This window comes from Amaranthus tricolor, chromosome 3, assembly GCF_026212465.1.
Source record: "Amaranthus tricolor cultivar Red isolate AtriRed21 chromosome 3, ASM2621246v1, whole genome shotgun sequence".
NCBI classification, from domain to species: domain Eukaryota; kingdom Viridiplantae; phylum Streptophyta; class Magnoliopsida; order Caryophyllales; family Amaranthaceae; genus Amaranthus; species Amaranthus tricolor.
The window spans coordinates 34,502,049-34,513,591 of record NC_080049.1 but is presented as its reverse complement, the minus strand read 5'-3'; the positions used below and the strand labels follow the sequence as shown (position 1 = coordinate 34,513,591).

Below are 11,543 nucleotides of genomic sequence, written 5' to 3'. Positions count from 1 at the left end.
ACTTATTATGAATGCCAGCATATTAACGGGGGACACAAGTGCACACACTTCATAAGCCAAGGAGATATATACCATCCCAAAACCATATGGCAATGGGAAGAAGGTCTCTAATAACTTATAAAGCGTGCACACCATTTTCAATTTATCGATGTGGGATAACTCATACCAACAATAATATATTATATTCTATCAAATCTCCTCATACAAGAGTTCTATCGGTTAAAGTTGTTGATACAATACATGTCTTCTTCATACAACAACACACACAATAATAATGCCAAAGCCTTAATCCGATAAGATTAATCGGAATCGTCTACATGAACTCATATATCAGTTTTCTCGTCTACGTGAGTTTATTCTTCTTTTCTATACATTCTGATTTTCTACCATCTTAATTTGTAAATCTAAATCATTCATATCATGTTTTACTCCTTTCCTCCAAGCTAGGTAATCTGATCTTTTGTCTTCCTCGCCCTCTTGTTAAGTCTTTTGAAATCCAACTTTATATCTTTTTACCGGTTAGTTAATATTATATATCTACACATGTCCAAACCATCTTAAATGATTTTTTTCAACTTTTAATTCAATATTTTTGAATGGAGACATTATTTTGTTTAAGACAATAAAAATCAAACTTCACTAATTCCATATTTTTTCTGGCATGCAAGACTTCAATCATTTACCAACAACACAATCAACTTTTCTTTAACTTAATTAGTTTTCTAAAACTTGTTTCACCAAAACGACCATTAAATGTTTCTTTTAAAAAATACTACTAAATTTATAGTTAAAAAATAAGACAATGAGACAAAGAAGTAAAATTACGTTTGCGTGAGATTCAGAGATTGAGAGAGTGCGAATTGTTGGGCTTATTCCATCCACACGAATTTGTTTTTAGATATCATTGTGGGATTAGACTGTACACTAATACAAATCAATAATTGCTAATGAAATTAGTGTGTGACTTGAGTTATGATATATTTTGGTCATGGCCAACAAATTACATGACATAACTTATAGAAGAATTTTATGTTGGTGTAACAACTTTGCGTGTTAACATTGAGATCAGTTTGATTGGTAAAAGGCCATTCTAAGACATGGCAAAGGTACACATATTCTTAGTGTGCAAAGTATAAGAGTGGAGTGATTGGAATAAAACTAATTTTTTGATCCGCAAGGAATGCTTAATCATTGTGATAACTGTTAAGAAGATGATTGGTGAAAGGGAAACCAATATACTAGTCTATAAGAATGATAAATATAGTCTAATTAATGGTGAAATGCCATAATACATACAAATAGTCTTGTTTCATTAGAGCATCGTTAGGCTTCACTAATGGCTAATAACAATTAATGATTAAAAATATGTTCAACTCCAAAAAGTAAACATAAATTAATTTTAATTATAAAAATTATTATGTAAAGTGAACTGAACGAGTCTTAATGAAGCCTTTTATATTGTTCATAAAAACTATAATTATTGCTTGATATAAACTTTGATTTACTTAGTTTTTTAAAAAAACATGCTGGTAATTCACCATAGCATGGTATGGTTTATCTTCATAGACAATGATCAATGATGGAATAAGAGATAAAAATATAGCAAATATAACTTAAAATTAAACAAGTATACGTACACTGATTTGTTACATGTAAACTTTAAGGAACGAGTACATATATTGGATAGATAAGAGTGATTACAAAATAAAAGATGCAAGAAACAACCACCCATGTAGGCATGTAGTTCCTAGGATTTATGTGTAGTAGTATTATTCATGAACATGACAACCCCATGCATATAATGTAGCTAGTCATGTATTTTTTTTTTCACTTGCATCGGGTATACATATAACACAAATCAATTACCCTTCTGCTCTTCGGCTGTCTTGGTATCCTTTTCTTGGGGTGGGTAATGGCCACCGTGTCCACCGTGGTAGTATCCTCCACCGTGATACCCACCTCCTCCATGATAGCCACCTCCTCCGTGATAGCCACCACCACCAAAGTGATGGAATTTTGAGTCCTCTACATTTTCCTCAGAGGGTGGGTAATAACCACCATGTCCGCCATGGTGATATCCACCCCCACCGTGGTAGCCACCACCTCCATGGTATCCACCACCGCCGTGGTAGCCACCTCCTCCGTGATAGCCACCTCCTCCATGGTAATAGTCACCACCGCCATGGTAATACTTGGACTCCTTCTCGGACGCTATATAAAACAATATGATTCATTAATAAATAAGTTTGTAATCACCAATATTACTATATTATTACAGTCTGTTTGATTTTTGATAGATTTTTGATATTAATTAATAGTAATGTAATAATTTATAGCGTAAATTTTTAAAAGAACAAATAAAATGTAATTCTTATGGTAAAAAAATTTGATATAAAAGTTATTTTTGCTTATAAAATTAAGTACTACCTAATAGCTAATAAAAATAATTGAAATATAACAAGCACAACCTTTAAACAAAAACGTTTATATCAAAATTATAACTTTATATATTATCTCGTCATTTAATTCTAACATGGAAAACTTGTGGTAAAGGTTAAGCTGATTATTATATATAGTAACATAATATGTTAATTCTTTTTGTTTTTTTACTTGCGTCTACATTAATTTTTGCAATATTCATCATTCTATTATATTATAGATATTGCAGCTATTATACGAGAAAAAAATGTGATTACGTGTAGTCATATTCATTTCGTCTCATCGCCTTCATAATATCAAAATTTTAAAATATTTGTTGTGTAAATCACTAGATACAAACAATTCGACAGATGCATTGAAATACATAAAAATATGTATGAAGTAAAACATGATCGTCGATTAGCAAAGTGGACCAGGATCCCAAGTTTTTTAGGGTGTAAAAATGTATGTTTATGCACAAGGTTTATATTAACTTTAATTAAATTTAGATATAATTTACATAGTTTGCTAAATAATATGAGTTATTAGAGCCCTTTAATCTTTCACTATGTGGCTTAAAAAGTCAAATAGTGCACATATTAGAAAGTGTAAGAAACTCACGAGTGTTTTGAGTAGTAGTCTCAGCAAGCATACGAGCTGACACCTCAGAAGAAATGAGTAGTGTTATCGCTAAGAGGAAACCAAGGAGTAAAGCCTTCGAGTAGGCCATATTTTTTTGTTACTTTCTAACTTTCTTGGCAATATTTGGATAGGAAGACTTTGGTTTTATCTTTGGTTTTGGTGAGAAAGCCAATGGGCAGTGCATGCTTTTATAAGCGAACAGCTTCATTCTCTCACTTCCATAATACACTCCACGTATACATTTTTCCTCTCTCTAGCTTGGACTTTTGACAACTAAAACAATTATTCTTAATTTAGAGTCCAAAAATTATTATTAAAGATAAATTAAGGGAAAAGTAAAATTGAGTTGGAGAACAATTAAGATAAAAAATAAATAAATAAAGGATGTAAATGAATGATTAAGATGAAGAGAGTATAACTTTGTGGATGAGATTAAAATATAAAAATGACAACATGCCAAAAAAGATGCAAAATCAGAAAAACAAATTAAAATAAAAAATATTGTAAAATTAAAAGAACAAAAGAAGTATTTTCTTTTATTGATTATAATTTTTAATTTTTGACATATTTAAATTATTTTTTTATCATATATATACTTTACTTTCACTTTTTTATAAACCATCTCTTTTCCATCCTTATTCTATAGAGTGCTAATAAATTACACTAGTGGTAAGATATGAGACACAAAAATTACAAAGTAGTAATTAGACATGTCAAATCATGAATTTAGTTGATTTCTAGTTGGTTGGAATTGCTTCAACAAGCCATATATTTATAATTTAATTTATATTTTTAATAATAAAATAGCTTTAAAATATATGCCTCTAATTTTTTCATAAAATTTAACTCAAAAAATATTAATTTACAACTAAATAATTCATCAGATTTTTAGAAAAACAAGTTGGATTGGATCATGAATCATAATCAAAATTTTATGACCAATTATAAAAATTTGAGATCTAATTATAAACTCGTAAATGAGAGATGGGGCCCATAAGTTGCCGGTAGCTTGGATTGATGCAGAAGTGGATATACGGCATACGCCCAACAATTACACTGTAGTACGGAACCTGTTCATGTTTCAACAATTGTCACTTTCGAGTTTATACTAAACTAGGTATTTAACCGTATGTGCATCATTATAAAACTATTTTATAAAAAAAAATATAATATTAATTTAGACATTATAGTTAAATTAATATAAATGTTATTTTGATTAATTATATCTATAAAATTTGAATATAACTAAAAAATATCAACTAACTAAAATATAAAATATTTTTAATTTGTGTTAAGTTTATCAAATAGCCTAATATTAGTATTTTTAATCAAAAATATTTACTAACCCTTGAAAAAAAGTGATATTTAAAACAAAAGCTACTCATATGCTTACTAAACTTGATCTTCATCATAACAACATATATATAATTATTATTACATCCATAACTACACAATATATCAACATGAAAACACATTACATCTTCATCAATATCTTCTTTCTCTTTGCTTCCATTTCATCTCCACTCAACTCTTCAAAATTTGATCTCAATTTATAAACCTTATTTATCCCATATCTACACCCATGAAATTTATGAAATAAAATTGCATATTCACATAGCAACGAAACAAAAACTCATATATTTCTCCAGTTTTATCTCAATTTTCATACTAATTGAAATAATCAATAAACTCAACTCTTAAAACGCTATCTACTCTTTCTTAAGTATGTGGGATGTACTAAATGAAGACTTTGAAATTCAATCATATAAATAAGGCAAACTATATATGTGGCATTAACCAAAAATTTTTAAATTTTGTCTTTTCATCTTCACTATAATTTAATTTAGAAGACAAAGAGTTTTTGTTACAACCCGTCTTTCTAACTCAAGAAAAAGGTTTTTGGAAAAAGTCTTTTACAGGTTGTCACTTACTCTAAAATAAATAAGAACAATATAAACCTAATAAACCTAACAAGAAACCATGTGGCAGAGAAAGTCTTAGAGTCCACTCTCACATTTCCAGACCACACGGTAGTTAACATATAATCATCAACCATCTGTATAAAATATAAATTCACAATCAGTGGGGAGTAACTAGATGTCCTTTCTAATCATAAAACACACATAATAGTACAATGAACTTAAATATTTATCCATTACTAATACGAATCTATAAATCCAACTTAAAACCAGTCTAAAGCATTATTTATCCATTACTCAAATACACTTTATCAAATAAAATTTATTTTTAAAATATAATATTTTCAACTAATAAATTTCAATTTTTATAAAAATACCAAAACTGATGTTATGAGTAGTATCTGAGTTTGGGAATAAAGCCAACTTTAAATTTGACCTAGTCAATAAAAGTCAACCCTATTATAACTCTTGGCAAAGAGATACTAATAAAAGTGTTATTCTACTCAAAAGTACAACTGTATCAACAATCCTCCTGAAGAATTAACTATACAATTAAAAATGATCAAATCTCAAAATAAAATACTGTAACACTCATTTTTAGTCTAAAATTATAATCGACCAAAATTAGATTGTATACTCAACTACCTCCATGTAGACCGAAATAATGCCAAATAAAAAAAAATGTAAGAAATAAAAAAAAAACAATTAATAGTTGATCTTACTGTAACCCGAAAACTAAATACAGGTAATAAACCATGTTTAACTTGGTACTTAAATGTCTAACTAGATTATTGTTTACTTTTTTTTCTCCACCAATACTTAACTAATAAGTTCTTAAAATCCAAAAATCCTACTGTTCACATTGCACAAGTAATTTTCCCTTTTTTTTATTTATTACAATTGATAATTTCTTAATATATAAGATTACACCACTTTTACATTAAAGTGAAATGCACACTACACTACTGGTTCCTAAGATATTACAAATAACACCAACTCTCTGCTCAGTACAAATCTTTTTTTTTAAAAAAAAAATTACAATTAAATTAATCTAAAAAATAAAATGGGTCTTTTAATTTAAATTCAATTGCCCCTAATCTACTAATCAACTAATAGATGCATAAGACATTAAAATTTCAAATTACATGGTTCATTTAGTTTATGTACTATAGAAAATAATAACATACGACTTATTTCACAAGGAATATTTCCATCCCTAAAAGAATTATAACAGGGTATTTTATTTCTCTTTTTACATGTCTATATATTCTAAATAATTAAAAATAACATTATATATGAATTAAGAAAAGGAACAGAAAATTAGTTACCTTTATATGAGCTCTAATCATATTAAATATAAGGAATATAGATAATAACCCTTTAAAAGCCTTGTATGATAAAATAATTTTTTCAACCCAAGTATACAATCTTTAGAGATTTCTTCAATTTTAAATTGTCATTCGCTTAATACAAGATTAGTAGAAGAAGAATAAATAATTTTTTTTAAGTTTTTTTACCAATAATCTTACTCATATTTGTAATAGGAAAGAAAAAAAAAATTAATTTTTATAACATACAGCTTGCTTGCCGTGAGAAAAGGCCAAGCATCACCACCTTTCCAATCCTTTTAAGTCTTAAACATAGGAATATGAAATGAAAAGTTTGTTATTATTTTTTTTCTTTATTGTCTAATAACAATTAAGATTAAAACTTAATTAAGTATTAATACTTTCAATGTCATCTAACTCTTGCTCTAAATAAAAGACCTTTGCACTACATATTCTTCATAATATTATTATTATTATTATTGACATTTCAATTCTTGTAACAACTATTATGTTTACTACTCATAATTCATTTTAGCTCATAGTTATTTATTGTCTAATAATAATAAATTTAGTTAACTATATGCAACTTTTATATATTTTTTTTACCCACTTTAAAAATATATTTAGTTAGAAGTAACTTATCTTAATTAAGAAATATATTTTTACGGTAAATTAAACCTTAAAGTTTGCTTAAAATTTGAGGTGTTACAGTTTGCTTAAAAATATATTTAGTTTCAATACAAAAAAGACATAAAAATGAAAATTATATAAATTTAAGCTATAAATTATGTTGTATATAAATGTCACGTGACACAAAATTTCCTGGATTATAATATGTATATGATAATGATTAAACTAACTAAAGTACTCGTGAGTAGTATAATAAGTATTAAGTAGTAATCCCAACTCCGCAGATACTCGTGAGTAGTATAGTAAGTATTAAGAAGTAATCCCAACTCCTAAACAGCGGCGGCAAATACGAGACTTAAACTCAGTGGGAGCATCATCAGGAAAAAAATAATTAAATAAAAATATAAAAAAATTAAATATATATGTTAAAAATTAATGTTTTCAATTCATCCCGAAAAAATAATATTTTATAATTTATTTCAATAAGTTTTCATATTGTAAGATTAATTTTACAAATTGTGAATTGATATGAATGTGCTTTATGAAAAATTAAGTAATATAAATATCAAAAGACAAGAGTTACACAAAAAGTGTGTAGTTTGGCTGATCATGAGTGTCCCCCTAATGACTTCAATATAAAAGGTCTCATGTTCAAATACTATAAACTATATTTTTTTTGGTAAAATTATAGTGCACTCACGTACTGGCGCGGGATCCAAATGGATCCGCTCCTGCTCCTAATCAAACATGTTAAATTTTCGATTCAAAAGTGGTTTTTAAAAAAAATTTGGTAATATTATTCTATGAAAGGGGAGGTATTAACCTCACTCAAGGATCACTAAATGAAGTTTTAAGTGAGAGTTTATGTTGTGTCAAATTTAGGAATCAAATAATGCATGTATGTAATAAATGACAATAATATAATTAAAACAAAGATTTAAGGTGGTTCACCAAATGACAATAATATAATTAAAACAAAGATTTAAGGTGCCATCTAGCTTAGGATTTATATTAATGTGTTTAAAGGAAAAAATACAAACTTGAAGGAATTATAATGGAGTATTAGTGTGTGGAAGAGAGGAGCTAATTGGGGAGCATTACTTGAGCAAGAAAGTCGCGTACTATAATGAGACTTTGGTGCTCCAAACAATGACCTAAGACTAGTTCATTTAAAGGGGGAATACATGTGAAGTATGTGGCAGCAACAAGTGCAAGCAGTAGGCTACCAGCAGGTCACAAAAAAGGGTTTCATGTATGCCACGGTCTTCAATGCTCTTAATACTTATTCCTAAGACTGAACTTTGCACTTTAAACTCTTCACATGTCAAGGATACTCTTTCAATAGTACATTGTACTATTGATTCCCATATAAACCAAATCACAAACATGTGATATGCCCTCTTCTAACCTTAACACTAACATGAATGATTTAAGATTTTTAATCATTGTCCTAATTACTTGGTGAACATAAGTCACCTATAATCCTAACATTATACAATTATGATTAGAAAACATTTTTCAACCTAAAACTAAAAGAAAATTTTATTTTTAAACTTTAATAAAATTGATACTAGGGGTTTTTTTATCATGCTAAGAATAAACAAATACTCTAATTTCTATATGTTTTCAGAGGATAATAGTTAATACTCCCTTTGTTTCATGAGTTTTCCTCTGGTAATACAATTCTTATGCAAATTAAGGAAAGGGAGAAAAAAACAAAAAAAATTTTTTATAGGAAAGTGAAAAAAATGTGTCAAAATATATAGATGAAAAAATAAATAAACTATGCACATGAAAATAAAAAAAGTTTTGATAAAAACTAACAAAGAACAAAATTTATAAGACGGATTATGAATTTAAGACTATTTTTCTAATTAATTAGAAATTTAAGATGATAAGATGACTTTTGGTGTAGATTCACAAGCATAGATTGAAGTAATTAGGAATTTAAGACGATATTACAATAAAAATTTGGTTTCGCGGCAACCTCCTCTTGATCAGAACATAATTAATCCACTTCTAGTATATTTCTATATTACAAAAAAAATGCTTATATTCCAAAATACTCGTTACATTTTAATAGTAACATTATTAATTCTTCTCCAATCTTGTTTTGATAATTCCAACTTATACATACGAAATAATATAATCATATGAGATCTTATTTTATTCTTCTTAAAATTTAGATTTGTTAATATGTAATTTTTATAATTTTTTATTTAGTGAAAATAAATATATTTATTATTAAAATATATTAAATGACGCAAAAAAAGATTATAGAAATTATTGGGTAACGGAAGAATGACTTAAGTTGCATTCCACAAGTACAAAACTTGGACCCATAAACGAAAAACATGCATGACACTTATATATATTAAAGCTTCAAGGGTACATAAGGTGATTACATTACATGATTAAATAATTCATCTACGCAATATTTTTGTTACACAAACATAGTCTATTGTTGCCATTATTACTATTATTATTTTTTTTTTAGATTATTATTACTATTATTATTATTCATGTATAAACCACATACACAGAGTAGTCATTAGTAATTAGTTGCCCTTTTGTTCTTCGGTGGTCTTTGTTTCCTTTGGGGGATAATGACCACCATATCCACCATGACCATATCCGCCATGTCCGTAACCACCGTGACCATAACCTCCATGACCATAACCACCATATCCACCATGACCATAACCACCATATCCACCATGACCATAACCACCGTGGCCGTGGTAGTCGCCTCCTCCATAGTATTCAGGTTTTACAACCTCGGTTTTTTCATCCTTATTTTCCTCTTTTTGTGGTGGCCAATGACCGTAGTGTCCACCGCCACCACCATAGTGTCCACCACCACCGTAATGTCCACCGCCACCACCGTAGTGTCCTCCACCACCACCGTAGTGTCCACCACCATAGTGTCCGTAGTGAGATCCATAATACTTGGACTCATCCACAGATTCTGCGTGCCACACAAAATTATCATATAATTATTTATGCATGGTTATAAATAGAGAAAAAGACTTTTTTTTTTGAGATGAAGAAAAAGACTAGATAGAATCACAAATTTTTGTATGAGACGGTTTTATATAAGGCGTGTCTCATATTCAAATTAAATAGCCCAGGCGTGTCTCATAAAGTATATTAGATATTTTATAACTTTAATCAATAGCTAATTAAGCTGATAATTAAAACTCAAATTTTTTTTTATATTTTATTAGTTAATTCCTTGACAAGGTATTTTAAAATTCATCAACAAAGTTAGTATGTTTAAAAATGAATTATCCACACACTTCTCTCCTAAGACAATATATATCGTGCTGTTCTGAAATGTTATGTTTCATATTTTAAAAATTTTGTAGTTAAATGAAATTTTATTATATTATTTTAATTAAGTATATAACTAATATCTTGTCATATCTCATTTAAAAGCATAGTTTAACGTACATTATCAGATTTTTTTTAAAATTATTTTTAAAAATGTAATTAAATTAATTAAACAATGGGTAAACATTAAAACTAATAACGATTTAAATACATTATACATGTGTAAAGAACGATGCGGTACTAAGGAAACAACATGTATTAGCTATAAGACCCGATGGTTAGATGAATGTGTGAAATTTTGTACTTAAAGAAACGATTTCATCTTAGTACGTCATTATAATGCATAAATTACAATTTTAAAACCCCAATTTCGCATAATTAGATTATAAATGTAAATGTTAATAAAATTTGTAACGAGACTAATCAAGTAAATTTTCACTTGCATATATTTTAACTTATAAATTAAGAGAATATAAAGAAAAGTTGGTCAGTGAATATTGAACACTATATTGCAAGTAAAAAGACGAAAGAAATATTAAACAAAATCAAATTAATCAATTAATTAATTAATTAATTAATATCTTTAAAGGATAAACTAAGAAACTCACGAGTCTTTTCAGTGGACTCAGCTAAGATACGAGCTGAGAACCCAGAGTGAATGAGAAGACTAATTGAAAATAAAAAACAAAGGACTAATGCCTTTGAATACCCCATTTTCCAATTCTTTTATTTAGAATTTCTTATAAAAGGATATATGATTTATCTTTGATAAAAATTGAAGTTTATTTGTATTATTTTGATTGAGAATATCACAGGAAAACCACAGTATTTATAGGCAAATATTGGAATGAATAGGACCACAAGTAGGTGAAAACAAGTGGTTATTAGAGGACTAGAGGGATAAAAAAAATCCAATTTGAATGACAGATCATATATGCAAGAAATTTCATTTTCTTTGGAGTAAATGCATTTTGATATTTCGTATGTTTCTGTAAATTTGCACCATATAATTTAAATTTATAAGAATTTTTTTAATTATATAGTGCAAATTTAAATAAACGAAAAGAATATATATATTAAAATCTTGCTAGCTAATAAATGTATATTCATTTATAAATGTATTGTCAAACCCTAATCTTTAGGTTTGTCCAACGGAAAAAAAAAATTATTGTTTCACATGCAAGTTGGTTTAGAAGGTAAAATTATTATATTAGAGTGGTTGAATATATAGCTTAGCTATGATCAAATACCGTTTATTTTACTTTTGTTATTA

The 11,543-nt window shown here is 27.7% G+C and overlaps 2 protein-coding genes across 2 annotated transcripts; both read right to left on the bottom strand.

Annotated features, from left to right (window-relative positions):
- Nucleotides 1-1,598: 1,598 nt before the first annotated feature.
- Nucleotides 1,599-3,234, bottom strand: LOC130808162 (dormancy-associated protein 2-like). Its single transcript, XM_057673620.1, has 2 exons — nucleotides 3,040-3,234; nucleotides 1,599-2,211 (listed from the first exon to the last, which is right to left on the bottom strand). The coding sequence occupies exons 1-2, from the start codon at nucleotides 3,146-3,148 to the stop codon at nucleotides 1,859-1,861; spliced, it is 462 nt and encodes a 153-aa protein (XP_057529603.1). The 5' UTR covers nucleotides 3,149-3,234; the 3' UTR covers nucleotides 1,599-1,858.
- Nucleotides 3,235-9,279: 6,045 nt separating this feature from the next.
- LOC130808161 (cold and drought-regulated protein CORA-like) lies at nucleotides 9,280-11,085 on the bottom strand. The gene is made up of 2 exons (XM_057673619.1): nucleotides 10,879-11,085; nucleotides 9,280-9,905 (listed from the first exon to the last, which is right to left on the bottom strand). The coding sequence occupies exons 1-2, from the start codon at nucleotides 10,982-10,984 to the stop codon at nucleotides 9,496-9,498; spliced, it is 516 nt and encodes a 171-aa protein (XP_057529602.1). The 5' UTR covers nucleotides 10,985-11,085; the 3' UTR covers nucleotides 9,280-9,495.
- Nucleotides 11,086-11,543: the final 458 nt, after the last annotated feature.